The sequence below is a fragment of the Falco cherrug genome, chromosome 10 (assembly GCF_023634085.1).
Source record: "Falco cherrug isolate bFalChe1 chromosome 10, bFalChe1.pri, whole genome shotgun sequence".
Taxonomy (NCBI): domain Eukaryota; kingdom Metazoa; phylum Chordata; class Aves; order Falconiformes; family Falconidae; genus Falco; species Falco cherrug.
This window is the reverse complement of record NC_073706.1, coordinates 34,077,755-34,095,926: the sequence shown is the minus strand read 5'-3', so window position 1 is coordinate 34,095,926 and position 18,172 is coordinate 34,077,755. Positions and strand designations below refer to the sequence as shown.

The following is an 18,172-nucleotide window of genomic DNA, read 5'->3' as shown; positions in this document are numbered from 1 at the left end:
ATAGCTCCCACTGGAAAGAGTAAAAGAAGGTTTTGGGCTACATGAGAATCCCCTGCAACATCTTTGATTCCCAGCCATTGCTCACACTGCCCTAATGATGTTACACTACAGTAATTACAGTGCTTTGCAGTTCAAAGTTCAAAAGTCCCCTTTTTCTTTGGCTATTTTGTTCTTTCCTTTTTTTCTTTTTTCTTTTTTTCTTTTTTTTTTTTTTTTTTAACTTCTCAATGTGTGTGACTGATTGCTGCTGTGTGGGGTTTTGCCTGGGGGGTTTGTGCAGGGGCTGATCTGCGCTGGAGGTGTGTTGCCATGCCTGAGGAAAGGATGCTTCACCTAGAAGGGCACCTGCAGGCTCACGCTGACCTGGTTTACCTTCCCCAAGCCGTGACTTTTCCAGCTCATGCCGCAGATGTTTTGGGCTGTAATTTGCACAGTCTCTTGCTCTGTGTACTCTCAGGACAATCCAGGTGCTGAAGAACAGGGTGAAATCCTGTCTGTGGCTGTTTTAAGCCCCAGGTACCTGCTGGGGGTACCAGGGGTGGGCAGGTGCTGGTCTTTGACTGACTTCTCCTACTAAAGGCATTCTCTCTCTAAAGACTTGAAGGTTTTCGTCTTTCTGTTTGCAGTTGGGAGCTCGTGTCCAAGCTCCCTTTCATCTTTTTGTCCATTTACTTCATGAACACTCTGACTTTGCCACAGCGAGTTGCCATCCCCAAAGCTCAGGGCACAGCGTGCTTCCCATCCATACCTCTTTCAAACCAGCGAGTCTGGTTAACGTGATGGGAGGGAGTGCTTGCCGAGATCCAAGGAGGATCAGAGCCCTCCGTTGCCCTTCTCTCCGTTGTTGATCTATGTAGAGGAATATCTAAGCTGAATCAAAGATGTAGGGTAGGGTCTCCGGAGCTTGATGGCCGTGTCAAGCCCGGTGCCAAGGTCAGATCTGGATCTACTCAGTGCCTTACCAGGGATGTCCTGCAGGACTGGGGATCAGCTGAGGGATTTCAAGAAGATGCAGGTCCACCTAACCTTTAGGCATTGTCAGAGGGACCTCAACTGCTTTCTCTCGGAGGCTTTGCTTATTTGTTAATCAGCTCGTCAAGCCTCAGTGTTGGTGACACCACAGGCTTGGGGTCCTGCTTTTCTGTGGTTTCTTTTCAGCCCTAGTGCGCCTGTGGATGCTGGCTGTGAGCCCACCCAAATCCTGCATGTCGTCATTGCTGTGGGCTCCCAAGGAAGCTCTGGAAGGAAACCCCCCCTGCTTCTGCTGATTGTGCAGGTCTGCCAGCAGATGCTGGAGGCTGTGACAGAGGTGATGGAGTAGGTGCTGTGCTCCCGTCCCCTTCATAGTCAACTGCAGCCGCTAATAAGAAGCACAGTCTTGTGGTAAAGCTTGAACGTGGGGGAGCAGAAATCCCGGCTTTACCATGAGTTTCCTGTGTGACCATCAGCGAGTCATTTAATGGCTGTGGGTTCCTCATTGCAGGGTGGAGTTACTACTTCCTTGCTCTGCTACGCTGTGTGTTCCCAGGGAGCGAGAGACACGAACCTGCATGGAGGCTAGTCGGAGCTGAAGGAGCACGTCTTCTGCGCCCTCGCTGTGATGCTTGCAAGGCAGGCAGGATGAGTCCCTGTGCAGTGTCCCTTTGTCACTCCAGAGGCAAAAGAGGAGAGATTCCTCCCCTTCCAGTACAGAGAGCTGTAATCCGTACATCTTCAGTCTTGTTTGCAGCAGGTCTGTGCTGTGACAGTGATGCATTTAAATAATCCACCCACAGCAACATTGCTTGGATTTTTTTTTTCAATCCAGGCTGCTGCAGAGGGAGGGGACATGAGCATCACGTTAACAAGCCTATTGTGGCTGAGATTGGCCATGAGCTGCAAAGTGGGGTTTGGGGAATCCAGGACACAAATTTAACAAAGTCTGTTGATCCAAACTTAAATCTTGCACCTTCACCTTTGGAGCTCTCTGCCTATGTCGGTGTGGCGTGGTGGTTGCCCAGGATTGCGCACGCAGTGCATTGGTTGGCTCTGCCTGGCTTCAGACCTGCTTGTGATGAATTCGTTCGCCTTGGCTGTTGAAGGGCTGACTTTGGAGGTCTTCTCCACACCTCTCTGCCAGCTGTGCTCAGCGTCCCCATCCCTCTAGGTTGCAGCTGGCTGGTGCTGCAGCTGCCGGGTCCATAAATCAGTGGAGTGCCCCTGAATATCTGCTGCATAATGACTGGTGCATATTCATGCTTGTGACAGCGTTGTGTCACCCTGCTACTAACGTGTCCCAGTGGGAAGGAGAGCAGGGATGGGGTCCCAGCAGCAGGTGCCTGCTTGCTTCCTTTTATCTCCTCTTCCTGCTGCTCACTTGTTGTTGGCTCCCTAAGATGCCCCATCACTTGCTTTTCTAATGCATTTTCCCCAGCTCCTTCTCCCGGATTTGCTAAAGCGAGCCCTGCAGGTTTGCTTTTTGCTGTGGTGCCTTCTTCCCGTTCGTCCTTGCTGTGCTAATAAATAAGGGTGTGTGCCTGCAAAGGTGCTGCAAGGGCTAAATGAATGCAGAAGGGTGATCGTTATATTTGATCACGTAAATTAAATGGCTTACAGAGGAGGCGCTGTGGAAGTATCTGATTTTGGCTGTTCGGGGTCACTCAGGCTGTTCCTTTGAGCTCTGTCTTTGAGCAAACAGCTTTTTATTGGTGTCCCATTGGGAATGGAAAGGCAAGAAGGAAACAGTCTTCTTGCCTCATCCCAGGATGGGGCTGTCCTTCATCCATAACTAGCTTGTGGAGATGACACGGTTGCATCTGTGCTGCTCTGCTGTCTGTCTTGAAAAATGAGGGGGGGGGAAAAGATGCTGTACCACCTTTCCCTGGGAAAGATGAAACTCTGGAGGATCTGGTTAGTGGCCTGTGATATACCACACGTGGGAGAGGACGGATGGGGTTTGACTCTGCTTTTCCCCTTGCAGTACAGGATCCTAGGTGCTGTCCAGGGCAGCTGGGGGAGCCAAGTTGGGTACCGAGCAAAGAGTACCCCAACATGCGCCTATCTGAGTCCAACCCAGTTGGAGCTGGCTGGCCCTGCAGAGAGGGATCCCCCTCACTCCTCCTCTGTGTTTCTTCTCCTTCCAGGGGGATTTGAGCCATCCCCAGACGAGGACCCTATTTCTCTGTGGGGCCGGTTAGCCATCCAGAGCGTGAGTGCCGCGTGGGCAGAAGCAGACTGGGCTTGTGCTGTCCCAGGATACTCATTTGTCTGCTTTTCTGCTGCTGGCCAGCAGCTTCCACCTCATGCCACCCAGTCCCAACGCGCCTGGCTCGCTGTTCGGACCTTTCTGCTGCAGGAGCCGTAGTACGATAGGACATGTGCTGCGTGTACCGTTTCATTCCTGGAGACTGGAGCTCACCAATACTCTTGTAATATTATTTTGCTCCAAACCCTGGCCTTTTAAATGGTCTCCTATCCATTAAATGTTAAAACACAAAAAAATTAAGAAACTGAAAGCATTATCAAAACAATTCTTGAGACTTCCCAGCTGCAAATACCCTGGTTCCTTACCCATTTATTTGCTGTAAAAATACATATGTGTTAGGATTTAAAGCAAGCAGGAAGCTGAACAGCCAGCCTATTTCCATTGCAAATTCTTCTCAGTGAAAATGGCTTGGATGTGTTTCCTGAAACCAGCTTCCTAATTTTTCCCTGTCAGCAGCTGTTTGGGAGGAACAGGGAAGAATGGGGAGGGAGAGGAGAATAGAATTCTCATAAGGGGAAAGTATTTCTTTATGAGGTACCTTTTTTTGGCCCGATATGCATCAGTGGTGCTCAGGTTGAGACTGGCTGCCTTAAGTGATGTGTAAGGCTACTTTATACCAGTGGCTTTCCCCTTCTAGCCAGGCTTCCAGTGGGGAAAACAGCAGTGGTGCTCAGCCTACCCCTCTGCTTCCAGCCCTACCTGCGTCTCCCGTTGTTTATCTGTGCATCAGAGCATCCGTCTCTCTGCTGGCCGCCTGGGCACATGACCCAGTTGTGATTTCATTAGGATAATTGGAGAGCACACCAGGCTTTCCTGCTTGATGTACCCAGCCTCCCCAACCATCTCTGCCCAGGAAAGCTGGCCTGGGGGGCAGCTGCCAGCTCTGACAGCCCAGCACAAAGACCCAGCAGGAGATCAACAGCTCTCCCATCCAAAAACCTCTACTGGGAGCTTTGTGTGAAGACCCTGGATGGGAATTCACATTGCCTGAATCTAGTTCCCAGCTTTACCACCCGCTGATGATTCTGGGCCAGTCCCTTGGCTTGTGTGCATCCCCTTGCCTGACTGTACAAAGAGGAGGATGGAGGATGGTGCTTCTGCTTGTGCATGGCCACCACCCCCAGCTGGAGCACTGAGTGCTCCATCGCTTGCAGCTCAGTGGTGAGGTCTGAATTTGTCCCTTCTCAGGCTGTTGCAGCAGAGGGCCGGGTGGCTGTGACCTGCTGTAGTGTGATGACAGGACCGGTGGGTCCCAGGAGAGGCTGTACCTTTCCCCAGCAGCTTGCCTGGGGCTGCTCCTTTTGTCACCAGGAGGACCAGGCAGAAGACACCAGGTACCTTAGGAAACCAGCTGGGAGACATCATCTCTTTTAATCCTCCTCCCCCCCTATTACTGGGCAACATTTGCCTCAAAGCCTACTGTTCTCTGTCCCTGTTAATAGCTGTAATTACAGAGATCCACTTACACTGGCGCTGCGTACTTGTCTGGTCCAAGTCTCTACTTCATCGTGCCTTATATCTTGTGGGAAAATCAATACAATTTGGTACTGAGCCTGGCAAGTCAAGAGATTGCTCAGTGCCTGGGTTCATGGTTGCCTACCACACATTTTAGCAGTTATAGTTATTATTGTCTGTAATGTGGATCTTGCTTTAAACTTTCCTGGGTACATGTGCATCTCTCTGTATGCTCCAGGTACATCACGCTGCCTTTCATGACTATAAATCACCTATAAACATCCCATTTATGTTTATAGCTGGCGTTTTAATGCAGAGGAAGGTTAAAAGCTGCCTCGTCTCTTGAGCTCTTTGTTTGTGTTTCTGGAGAGGGCTGGGAGTCCAGGGAGAAGTCTCTTTCCCTGGGTGAGGCGGATGGCTGCCAGCCCAGGCAGGGAAGCGTCTGCCTCTGAACCGCCCGCTCGGCCCGGGGAGGTGGAGGTGCAGGAGCCCTGGCAGTTTGCAGTCTTCTGCATCTCGGCACTGAGAGCTTTTCTTCCCCCCCACTGCTTTCCCACATGCGTTGGCAGGGCCAACGCTAGGTCCTAAGTCCTGATGGCAAGAAGAGAGCTCGGGTTTTATGTAATTGTCCCCTGGCGTCCCAGCCTGCTTCATGGTGTGCTCGTACCTTCATGCCTCCACCTTTACCAGGCTCTCGGACAAAACTCAGTCCCTTCTTCCCTTACGCAGGCTGCGCTTGCTCGTAGAGTCTCCAACAGCACTGAAGTGTTAGATCATAAATCTGTGGGCATAATTAAAAAAGGGTCTTTGATTCCTTCAAAAGCCTGGCCCTGCCCGATGTAGACAACAGGTGTTTTCAGCTGGCGATTTGGGTGCTAGCCCAGGTGGTCTCTCCCACTGCTTCTGATTTTTTCAGGGTTCTGTTCTGCAGCGGGGTGGGACGTATCGTCTCCTTGCCCCTTTCCTTCGGACCTTTGCAGGGACTGGCAGCCGGTAACCTGCAGAGCAGCCTGCTTTCCCTCCGTGGACATTAGCTGGGAAGGTTGGTTCTTCTGCAGAGACTGTGGTGGGATGGGCTCCTTGCTTCCAGGGAGAGGGGCAGGGTGGTGATGGTGGGAGGTGGATGTCCCACCGCCCCTAGCAAGCACCACTCGGCACCGACCGGAGCTTCCTCGTGGCGTGCTGCTCCCTGTCCCATGTTCACGATGCTGGAGGCATGGGCCTGAGCCATTCTGGTTTGTAAGCTCCTGAGATAAGGGGCCTGCTCGCCTCTCTTTGGAGTATAGTCATCTTGGTGGCCCGTATCGGCTGAGGGGGCCGTGCCTTCATCCAGGGGGCAAGCTCTTGGGTAGCTGGTTTGTTCTTTGGGTTTATTGCGTTGCTGTCTTGTCGAGGTCATTTGCTGGTTTGGTGGTTTAGGCATAGCTGCCTGCCAGTTGTTTTTCTTAGAGTAAGCGGGCAACAAAGATTTTATTAAGAATTTTTATGATTTGAGATGGAAAGCTGTGGAGTGGCTGGAAGACAAGGGACATATTACGAGCAATCCAGCCCAAGTAACTTTGTTGTAGTAGCAGGCCGAGCAGGCCGGAGCTGTAACAAGCTGCAGGTGTTGTGAAGGACACATGCAAGGCCAAGGGAGACAGAGAAACTGGGTATTCGCAGAGAGATAAGAGAGTTGGACAGAAAGATGAGGACAAACAGGATGCCTGCACAAGGGGCGAGCAGCGTGTGGGCACCACCCCGGGACCCATCCTAGGGCAGGTGGAAGCGTGTGAACGAGTGGTTTTAACCGATCACCTTCTACACAACAAAGCCTGCGTAGCGTGTGCATTTTTAGCTGGGGGTAGAAATTGCTGTGGGTCTATAATAAATTGCTGTGTATCCCTTAATAAAGTGGCACTAACTTGATCATGTTGGTCATGTAAGTTGTGTCGGAGCCTTCTGCGTCAACAGAAAGGAAGAACAGCTTACCAGGGCTTGCACAGCTTTGTCCTTTACGCAACTGGCAGACAGCTGAAGCGGGAACCAGGGAACAGCAGATGAGCAGCAGCTTTGGTGAGGGTGGTACTATCTTGTCTTCCTTTGTCCTTCCATCTCTTCTGGAGAGGGAAGACGAGCAGGGACTTCGCGCGCCCTTGGTGGCTGGGTAGTCTGGCAGAGGGCTTGTGTTGCCAGAGGTGCTTCAGCTGGAAGCTCTGCGAGGGCTGGACCAATCCCTGCCTGTTGAGGACTTTGTGCAAAGCCATGGCTTGCACCCGGCTGCTGGGACATGCTTATGGCTGCTGTGGAGAGGTGATCCTTCCCTTCCAGACCTGCCTGCAGCTTTCTGCTCTTCTTCCTTCCAGGTTTCCCCTTGAACCTGTGCCTGTGTTTTGAGCCTCCTACAGGGTACTGTTCCTTACCTCTTTTCTTTTTTTTCCTTCGGAGCAATATTTTTGTGCTCAGTGTCTTGGGACAGGCTGCCTCTTCTTCAGAGCTTGCAGAGAAGCCGTTCAGTTCCTCGTAGACTTTTTTCCCTAATAGAAGACATTTATTATCTCCAAGTCATTTCTCCAAAGCAGGGCCACCATCTGCAACTTTGATTGCATCTTTGGCATCCCTCTCTTTTTTCATCTGTGGGTTGCATTGTCTGAGTTTGCGGGTATGCAGCCAGCAAGCCAACAACAAGCATGTTGAGTTAGATTTGCAGCCCACGTGTTAATTTTAAAAGCAGCAAGTAAATTAAAACGAAGCATTGGATAGGCTGGGATTTGTAACAGAGCATCGGTTTGCCAGGCTCATTTCCCTCATCTCTTTCAGGCTAGGCAGGCCACAGAGAACATCAGCACTTTGACCCTTGAATGAAAAGGAGAGGTGGCATTTCACGCGGCTGGTGAGGGTCCTGCATCCCTCCAGACGTTGTGGTTTGTGACACTGGTGACAGTATTGAGCAAATGGAGGAGCCTGGACAGTCACCAGGGTGAGCCAGCAAGGTTTTGCCTAGAAGACTGCAGACTACTGCCTGCATGGTATCTCTGCCGGAGGGAATAAAGGTGGTCTGAGGGCTCCTCTGTTACTGTGGAGAGGGCTTTTGGAGGAAAGGGTGCCCAATCTGAGACGTGTCCAAAGAGATTTGCAGAGGTGAAACTGGCTTCTGATGCCTTCACATGCAGCGACTCCCAAAGGACAGGTAGAGGGTTAATGTCCAGTAATGAGCAGCTGTACAACTTCAGTCACAGCTGGCCTCAGTATGGCAGCACTGCACGAAGATATCTCTCTTGCCTTGTTTAGTTGGCTTGGTGGCCATCCTGGGGGAGAAACAAGGCCGGAGGAAAGGGAGAACACAGAGAAAGCTCCGTCTGTGATCCTGTTGGAAGTGTCAGAGCCTCCCTTGTGGTGAACGCGTGGGAAACCCACTGCAAATCCATTTTGCTTGACACCTGAGGCTTTCTTGAAACTGTGGTCTTGCAATGGGGCATAGTGATGGGGCCAAGCCTCTTGAGTTCTTCACCTCTGCTTCTGCTAAGTGAGTGTCTGGAGGTTTCACAATCAGGTCCCTAAAACCACCTGTCCGCCGGCAGATGAAGCTCTGTGCTGGAGAAGAGGGATGGTGAAGAACATCAGGTGGTTCTTTGCAGGACACAGCTGGGTCTCTAGGTAGCACCTGTAACCTCGATGCCTACACCTGTTTTAGATCTTAGCCCTGCGAAAGCTTGCACCAAGCATCTCGCTCCTTGCTTCTGCAGGCAGAGCCTCCGTGCTGCTCAGCACACGCAGGCAGGGGAGAAGATGAGGAGATGTGCCCTCCGCCCTCCCCTACACCTTCATCCCCTCCCTGTGGGACAAAGGTAGGGTGCTGGTGCCCACTGGGGCTGGGCACTCGCTCCCCCAGCTTCCTGCGCGAGGCTGGCAGATGTTTCTTGTTTGCTGGAGCTGCGTGGCTCCGGCTACTGGGCTGGGAGCAGCTGCTGCTGCCAGGCGGAAGCACTCGGCGAGGCTTTCCTAGACAGCTTTGAACGGGAGCCAGGAGCCCTCTCGCTACAGGAGAAAATCCACGAGGTCAGGAAATACAGCGGCGGCAGCTCCAGCTCCACACTGGGGCTGTTGGCTTGGCACGCGGATCCCAGCCCTCCTCTTCCCGGCCGGTGCTCCCGAATGGCTCTCCTCCTCATCGTCTGGCTCGGCTATTTGTTTGACAGCCCTGCGTGGCTTTTCAGGGGTGCAACAGTCACGTGCCACAGAGGTAATCGATTTGGAGAGACAGGGAAAACACCAGACAGTGACCTGGGTCAAGCTTTCAGATCTTGAAGGGCTTGCAGAAGATGGAGGAAGCGCTGTTGCTGCTCAGCGTGGGACTGGGAGGTCGCGCTTTCGAGTGTCCCTGCGTTACGCTGTGGCCAGCTATGTCTGGGCTCTGCATTAGCTGCCGAGAAAGAGAAACTCTTGTTTATCCTTCTCTGGAAATCCTCATGCCAGGAGGAGCTTTCACAACAACCAGTGGGCTGTAAACCTCCATCTGGTGCGTCCCAGACTGAGTGTGAAAACTTGGGGTGCCTGTTACCATCTCTCTGGCAGGAGCCCCCACTCTTTCTTCCCTGCCTCTGTTTTTGAGGAGAGCCAGAAACATTGTCTTGGGGATGGCTGTTCCTTGAGCCAGCCCATGCGGTGGTGGTGATGTTCCTGGCACGTTGAGGAACAGCCACCCCTGCGTCGAAACCTGCGCGTGCATCGATGAGCAGCCTCGCTCTTCCCGGGCTCGGCAGCAAAGAGCGTGATGGGGAGCTGTGAGGTGGTGGTGGTGAGGTCAGCGCAGGGATGGGACCAGCTGCTCAGCTCTGTAACAAAGCTTGGCCATATGGAAATCCCCGCTTTCCCCGCAGCCTTTGGCCAGGCTGCCTCTCCTGTGGCATTTGCACGTGCTCTGATGGGCGGCTGGATCTGCGCACTCCCTGCAAAGAGGTTGCGTCATGGATCCCTTGGGGAGGGAAGCGAGCTGGTCTGAACATCGATTTTAGCCCATGTTAATGCAGGCAGCCCTCACAGCCAGAGCTCTCCATCGTTCCCTACACTCTCGCGCTATGTTGGGACATTTTTGCGGCAATGGTATGAAACAGTCGGGTGGGCTGGGCTCGGCATCCTCTGCAAGCTGCAGAATCTCCCCTGCCATTGCCGGGGCAGGGCTGGTGTGCAGAATGGTGAGGGGTTAGCCGGGGTGCCGGCACCTTCTAGGTACCGTGTGGGTGAGCAGACACCAACGGGGCAGAGTTCTCATATGTAGATTGTCTGTGCGCTGGCCGTGAGCCGTGGGGAGCAATAGTGTTTTCGCCACCCTCGTTCCCCCCGCCTCCTGGGTGGGTGCAGAGCAGGGGGATGTGGCTCTGTGTTTCTCCGGAGGAGCCGGAGCTCGGAGCTCTGGGCTGGTGGTGTGCACGGCTGGCTGCTGTGTGCTTGCTCCTCCGCTGCGCAGCGGGGCTCAGCTGGGGTCCGGAGTAGGGGAAGACCCTTAAGCTGCCGTGGGTGATACCTCAGCCCCCACCTCCTGCTGCACTGTGCACCAGGGGGCTGGTGCGGCTGTGTGGGATTGTGAAGGGGTAGGCCACGCAGTGCCTTCCGCCGGGGTGGTCTCCAGGGAGGACTCCCTCCTCAAGGACTCATGTCCTCTCCTCTGCATATTGAGTCCGGGCTTTTGTCACTGCCGTAGTGTGTCCCCTAGACGTGGGTGGTTGTGCAGTTCCCCTTGAGCATCATCACGGCAGCTGCTCCGTCATCAGCACCAGATGCAGAGCAAGGTCCGTCGTAGCCACTGCGGGCCTTTATTTGCAGCTGCCGTGTGTTTTGCTAGGGGTCGCAGGTCTCCCTGCTCCGTATGAAAGACGGGAGCTGGCTGCAGGTTTTCTTCAGACCCTCACGACCCGTCTGTGTTTGGCTGTGAAGCTGTCCTGCTGCAGGAGTGACCCTCTCCCGGCCAGCAGCGTTGGTGGAGATGGTCAGCGTTTGCTCCTCGCCCCATTTCAGCCTGGCGCTGCCCCTCACGGTAGTTTTCTCTTCCCATCGGAGAGAGGTGAGAAGCCTGGGGTGGGGATCTCTCTTGGCCCAGAGGAGCAGTGTATGGAGAGGTTCATATATGTGAGGGCAACGTGTGCATGGCCAAGTAGTGCCATCACTTGGGATTGTTGCCTGGAGCCTTGCTTTCAACCTGCATCTCTTCCTTGGCCGCCAGAACAGGGGCACGTTGGACTTTTCTGGGAAGCAGTGGCACCTTGGAGTATGGACCTAGGGTATCCCCTTATCTGCACCTCGTTTCCCCCACCATCACCACTTTCCCACCGTGTTTAACGACCTTCAGCTTCTCCAGCAACCCGAAGCCCCACTTGGTGTCGTGTTTGTGCTCTGCTTACCCTTTTGCACCACCTCCCTTACCCTTCGCCAGGATCCTGGATGCTGAGAAGGGCATGAGCGTTGTTTGCATCCCGCTACCGAGACAGCAGCTGAGGGAAGGGCTTTGGCGAGAGGCGGTTGTGTCTGGCTGCTCCCAGCTCGAGTGGGTGATTGAGCTGTCTGAGTGCTTTAAGGCTGCAGTCAGGTGGGGATTGAAGGCAGAAAGTTCTGGCCTCCTTTCCGTTACATCTTTGCTGCGTTAGCAAATGCGTCAGATGCAGGCTGGGTCTTTACCAGCACAGCTCGTACCCGGCTTCCAGGGTTTGGGGGAGCCCGGGCAGGAAGGTGGAGTGGTGTAACTGTCCGTGGGGGTGTAATCCCTGTGCAGTGCCTTTGCAGGCTGTATCAAATGGTGACCGGCCGGGGGAACCGTGGGCTCCCCTTTCCCCTACCCACCGCATTTCGGGTGGCTTCCCCAGAGCTTGCAGATGACAGCTGCGGATGAGTATCTGACCCTGGGGTGACTTTGAGTGGGCACGGGTTGCAGTCCAATGAGGTTGGATTTCTATTTAAACCTTTGGGGTTTTGTAATCTTCCTGAGTTAAAGTTCCTCTTTCTCAGTGGAGCTGGAGCAGAAATTGAAGGGAGGAGGTGGGGTGGGGGTGAATTTTCTCCTGCTGAAGGGCCATGGTGAGGACATGCTGCTGCAGAAGCGTGGTTTGCTCGTCCTGACCCTAATCAGCATTCCCAATTAGCATCCTTCATGATAGCATCTCTTGCTCCCCTGTGGGGCATGCTAGCTTCATCTTGCGGGGGTGCCTGCGGTTTGAAGTTTAACGCAGCCTTGAGGGTGAAGACATGGAGCTGGCAGCGTCCTGGGGGGGGGGCTGGGACGACTTCCCCCCTCCTGTGGACATCCAAACCACATTGGCCAAGGCTTTCAAATCTATCTTAACAATTTTGGATCGCCAACTTGAGATAAGGCAAATCGGAGACAGTGCTGTGAGCACTTCTGGAAAACCAGACCTCTTAAACTGGTTGCTTTTGGTTAACACCGTCTGCACCTCCATTCTCTTATCTGTAACACTCCCTTGCCTCTTGAGTTTGCTTGGGGAATGTGTGAAGTTTGCATCCAGACTGTCAGGCTGAAGGATTGCACCATATCACGTGACAAACATAGTTTTGTATTCAGTTTGATGGATTGTTTTTGCCCATTTTAAAGTATCCTTTGTTACTAGCCCGGAGCGTCAGGTCAGATAGCTCTCGATGCTGCCGTTCCGTGCTGCGATTTTAGGCCAGTTTTGATGCGTTTAGGTGAAGCGCTCTCGCGTTTGAGACCCCAGAGCATCAGACCATAAAAACAAAAGAAAGACAGTGGGTCCTGGAGGCACAGGATGGGGTGACAGGCTGAAATAGGGTAATTCCCTCTGGCCAGATTTCCAGGGTAGTCAGCGTGCTGGGTGGGAAGAAGGTAAGAAAGCCCTTGACCCTTGGGACATACGGGCCATCCCACCATCTCCCCGTTTCCAGGCCGGGGTGGTACACCTGCAAACGTGAGATGAGAGACTAGGGTGGTCGTACGGCAGAATACCCTGCAGTGGCAATTTCTTGGACAATTTCATAAAGCTGCATTAAAAGCACATTGCATCCCTGAAGGCTTACTGGTTTTCACCCCAAGGAGCGAGGGATGGCTCTTTGCCATCCAAAACAGCGGTGAAGTGAGTTTACCTTGTCCCATCATCCATCCCTACCGAAGTAAAGCAACTTAAAAGACCATTAAAACCTTAGGGGGTGCATCCCTTCGCCTCTGCCTTGCAGAGTAGGTACCTCTGCGTTACAGCGCGCTGGATCCAAGACCTCGGTGTCTCTAACTCACAGCATTTGAGTGCTCCTGGGACGTGCAGGAGACATTGGGAACGCTTGGCGCCCAAGGAATGAGGCTGTGCTTTGTGGATTTCTGGCTTTCCCAGCAGAAGAGGGGGGCTGACCCCGCAGCCCTGCCGCAGAGCGGGGGGCGACGGGGAGGGAGCCCCTCTCCTAACACGGTGGCCGTTTCTCCTTGCAGGTGGTGGTGCTCCTGGAAGTCCTGAGCTGGGGTCGGCTGGAAGATGACTGAATATAAGCTGGTGGTGGTGGGAGCTGGTGGTGTCGGGAAGAGTGCTTTGACGATACAGCTCATTCAGAACCATTTCGTTGATGAGTATGACCCCACGATAGAGGTAAGCTGATCTGGGCATGGGGTCTGTGTCTGTCTGCATGTTTTCCTCTTGCTCCTCTCAACTCAGAGCGTGCTCACCTTGGTCTCGGGTCTGAACTTGAGCAGGGATGTTCCTCTGAGTCGCTACACATGTGTTTGGAGGTCACAGTGACCAGCCTGTGCCTCCTGCGGAAGGACAGCAGTGTCTGCTGAAGAGACATGGCCAGGGAGGCAGAGCGGGAGGCAGCAGAAGCGGGCAGAGCCAGGCAGGGGCTGAGAAGTCCGACTTTCTGATGAGATGACAGCATACGGAGGGGTTAAAGGTTTGGGATTGAAGAACCATCCTGGGGAAGCAGGCAGGGACCCTGTGCTCCTCCGGGCTGTGCAGAGAGGAGGTCTAGTCTTCGATATCCATTATGCTTTTTCTTTTTACTTTTAAAAACCATATTCTGTTCTCCGTCTGCTTTCACTGTTGCTAGCAAGATGCTAATTACTCCCTGCATGACTTACACCTTCGTTTGGGGGAAATATGGGCAGCCATCACTGCTCTGCACAACGAGTAAGTCCACCCTGGGAAGGCAGATTACAGCACTGTCATGCCTCTTGGACAATAAACCTCCCTGTCTGCAGTCCTGAAGGATTCTATACCAGATGTGTATAAATGCAGCTGTGGTTGCTGCAGTTATTATTACCATAATGGCTAAAAGGCCCCAGCTGGGATCAGAAATCTATTCTGGTAGGTGTTGTATGTGTAGTCCCCACCCTGAAGAGCTTACAACTTAAGTAAACAAGCAAAACAAGGCTCGGTAGAAAGGCAGAAATAGTCTTACAATCCTACAGACAGGAAGGAGAGAAAGCACTTAAAAGCACGTGCCATTACGTCATTTGGCCAAGGTCACCTAGAAAGCCCGCGGCAGAGACTGGAATTTAATTTAAGGGCTCTGGAGCCTCGGTGCTGCACCTTGTGTACGGATGCAGTTGCCTTCTTCCCCAGCCCCTCTACCCTCTCGTGCTTGTCACCAGTAGCATCGTCTGCTTTTCTCAGAAACCAGTTCCAGGTTAGTTTTGGCAAGAGAAGTGCTGATGGAGAGCAGCCTCCCTGGGGAGACGTCTGCATGGACGGGTCCTCTCTTGGACCGTAGGGTGGGCAGAGGCAGCTCTGACCCAGTGATACGGTGGGTTTTAGCATCCTGATATTTTTTGTCTTCAGCTGCCTGCCCCCTGTACGTACTCTGCTGGAAATTTTCTTCATGTAAACAGGCAGTGGGGAATGTAAACCTTGCATGGCATTTCCCAGCACCCCCTCCTCGCCCTGCCCACTCCTGCGTGCCCCCGGAGACGCCTGCGCTCCTCCGCTGTTCCCCCTTCAGCCCCACTCTGCTCTTCTCCTCCTCTTCCAAAAGCAGCAGCTCTTCACTCCTGGTGCTTTTCCACCTGCAGGTCCCACCAGCCCTGATGCCTTTGCAGCTCCCTTGGTCGTGCCCCGCATCCACTCCTTCCCAGCCATCTTCTCACTCATTCCAGGGTGACGCCTTTTAATTATGCTTCATTTTATGAGGATTTAGGACGCACAGAGTTACCTGCCAGCCATCTGAATGTGACCAACAAACCACCCTCCTGTGACTAAGCTGCTTTGGATCATGCCCAGGAGCTGACTCTGACTGTTCAGCCGGCTAACAAACAGCACAGCAATGCTGAAATGAGCAGGATAAAAGGAGGAGGAAAAAAAAAAAAAGAAAAGAAAAAAAAAATGTACGAGCATGGAGCACAGGCGTTACCCATCACCGAAATGAATCAAGCGCAGGTTGTGCTGCAAAGTGGGGTGCGAGCGGGTCGGGGTGCACCAAGAGGATCCTGCCCAGGGCAGGAGGGGTGGAGAAGTGAGTTTGTCCTCTGTCTGGGGCAGATCCTGACTGCGTGCCTGCTCCCCTCCTGCACGCCTGGGTCTCTAGTGCAAACGTCTGCCTTTGTAACTCGGTGCCGGCCGACCTGCTACAGCATGCACTCACACGCCTGCTCTGGGGCTGCTGAGGAGCATTAAGACCTTTATTTTGGGAACAGGAGGGCCAAGGCACCAAGGAAATGTGCGCCACTGGCAGCGTCCCATGGTGAGCGAGCGGGATGGAGTGAAGAGTCAGACTGCATCGAGAAATTCTTCAGTTCGTCTTCCAGCTTTTAGCAGTCACCTAGTGATGGGCTTCCCGAGGCTTTGGTCGTATCCTGACCATAGTGTTTAACAAATGGACCTCTTGGCCTGCTCCCTTAGCACACCGAGGTGTTCCCAGCATCCGTCTGGGATCCCCCGGCTGAACCCCAAGCGGACGTTGTTTCTGCCGCCTGGCACTTCACAGCTGGGTCCGGCCCCTTTCCCTGGCGCCCAGAGGTGGGGTGGGACATGGGGTCTGCACGGGAGCAGTGAGGCCACAGGGTGCCGGTGGCCAGACCGGCGGGCTGGTGGCTTCTACCTCTGCAGCAGCCACCGGGTCACCCAGCAGCACGGCGGGGCCGGCTGGGCTGCCATCCCCAGCATCCCCCCAGCTGGACACCAGGCAGAGGTGGGGAGAGCTTGTCCCTTTCCTTTGGGGAGTGGGCTGCAGAGCATCCTCTGCAAGACTGGTAGCGCCTTCGCTTTGCTAGCGAGCCGGCTGGCCTTAGGGGCAGGCTGTTGGTGACTTGAGCCGAGGTGTGGGATCGCTTCTCCTTGGGCGTGCTGTCTGCTGGTGGCACCGCCTTAGCCGGGACTTAGCAATGAATTGTGACCGCGTGTGCCGAGGGGCTGCTCCTCTGGACACAAGAGGGGGGTGGTCTGCTGGGAAGAGCAGGCGCTGGCGGCCCCTTTGCCGGTCCCTGCCAGACACTGGGACCCTAGAGGTGGAACCAGTGCCCTTCTCCCTTGCGCCAAGGAGGCTCCAGATACATTATTGATTGGAAATGGGAGTGCATCCCCACAGGGCAGCCTGCCAGTTGCCTTCAGAGCGGCTGGCTGAAAGCCAGCCCATCACTCCACACTTACTCCCGGTGGGTCAGCAGTCCCCTTTTTGGGAAGGCACGGCCAAGAAGGTCATGGCAGAATAGATCTCATCTCCTCATTCTGTGGCCCTCTCCACAAGGTGAGGGTAGACTTTAATTAGCCCCAGTAGATGACGACATAGTAATGAACCAAAGGCTTGGCCCCATTCCCTTTCTGTGCTGCTGCTGCTCCTGTCAGTGACCTTTGCTGTGTCGGCTGTTTGTCTGCAGACCTGCAGAGCTCATCTGATAACATTGTTGTGGTCGTTGGAAGTGCAGCAGACATTTGAATTAATTTTAAACTGCAGCCGTAGCCTCTGCGAGTGGCTGCAAAGCGCTGTGGCGGTCATACTGCTGACTCTCACCGTTCTTGTGCCTTTGGTTTTGGCTTCCTTCTCTTGCTGAGAGCGGAGGATGCTGTGCCGTACCCAGGGGACGGCTGCCGGAGAGGGAGGAGGCAGTTGCTCTGTGCACGGGCTGCCCCAGCAGCATCCCTGCTGATGAAACTGGGGAGAGGCATGGTGGGGAGGAGTGGTGCTTGGAGGAGCCTGCCTTGAAAATGGAACTTTTAGAGGGATACTCAGTGATTTCCAGGTCTTCTCACATCTGTGATAAGTTGTGATTGCTTCTGCTGCAAGGGAAAAAAAAACCCAACTTCAAAGGACCGGCTTGGATAGTCCTTGCCTCTCCTGGAGCCCTCTGGGCACAGACTGGTTGTGGGAAACACCCTCCTCACAGTGTGGTTGGGGGGGGGGTCTCTCATGTTTGAAGCAGAGGTTTACTGTCAAGCAGTTTGCAGCCTTACTGGTGGCTTATCACCTCTGGTGCCTGATGGGAGATGCGTTGAAGGTGCTGGCTTTGCGGGTGATCTCGAACACCTTCCAGCGCCACAGACTGCAGGTGGTGGTTGCTGGAAGCTCTGGGTGGCCAGAGCCGCCTTTCCCGGGTGTCCCCTTCCAGCACCCAGGCAGGGCGGCAGCAGAAGGGATTAGCTGGGACTAAATAAGGCTTAGGAAAATAGTTACTGAGGGCTGTGTGGTGTGGCAGAGACAAAGCTGCCCCTGGTCTGCTAGCGGCAGGGCTGGGAATGGGGAGAGCAAGGCAGGGGCTGTCTGCTCTGTGGCTCTGCCAGAGAAAGGGAAACGTGCTCAGCTGTTCCCTTTTTCCATTTTTTTTTTTTTTCTTCTTTTCCCTTTACCTCCCATTTTTGAAACAGGTTGAGTCGGCTGTTTAATGGGAGCTGAAACTGAGCAGAGTGTGACTTGGCATCTTCCCAGGGATGCACTTGCTGCATCCCTTCACCTGGCCAGACCCCTGCCCTCCCTTAACGCATCCTCCTGACTTTCTCTCCCTCTCCTGGCCTCCAGGATTCCTACAGAAAGCAAGTCGTCATCGATGGAGAGACCTGCTTGTTAGACATCTTGGATACCGCAGGGCAGGAAGAGTACAGTGCCATGAGAGACCAGTACATGAGAACGGGGGAAGGATTCCTCTGCGTCTTCGCCATCAATAACACCAAGTCCTTTGAAGACATTCACCAGTACAGGTTGGTATCCTGGAGGGGCCCCTTCCCTCATGCCCAGTGCGAGGGGGAGGCCTCGCTGCACCCTCCCGCCCTCCCTTTTAGATCAGCCCCCGCGGTGGAAGCGCTGGCTGCCAGCAAAGACCATTAGCTCAAGTGGCCGTTCCCCAGGGAAGAGACGGAGCAGACGGCTAATGTCAGTGACTCCAATAAAACCCATCCGAAGGGATTGCTCGTGGCCTTTGGGGACTCGGTAATGTAATGTTGAAGTGTTTATGGTGACTAAAGAGAGAGCTGATCCTCTGTGACCCCCTCCCTTCCCTCCCTAATTAATGGAATTGCTTTGTTAGTGCAGTCGATCTCAGGGAGCTGTGCAGGGCTGGGAGCT

The 18,172-nt window shown here is 53.9% G+C and overlaps 1 protein-coding gene across 2 annotated transcripts in view; it reads left to right on the top strand.

Moving 5' to 3' along the window:
• Positions 1-18,172, top strand: part of HRAS (HRas proto-oncogene, GTPase) — a 43,746-nt gene that overhangs the window by 20,610 nt on the left and 4,964 nt on the right. For both annotated transcript variants that reach the window (XM_055722833.1, XM_014282832.3), the window contains exons 2-3: positions 13,122-13,275; positions 17,630-17,808. In XM_055722833.1, the coding sequence (XP_055578808.1) occupies positions 13,165-13,275; positions 17,630-17,808 (290 nt within the window). In that variant the 5' untranslated portion in view covers positions 13,122-13,164. The remainder of the gene's footprint in view (positions 1-13,121; positions 13,276-17,629; positions 17,809-18,172) is intronic.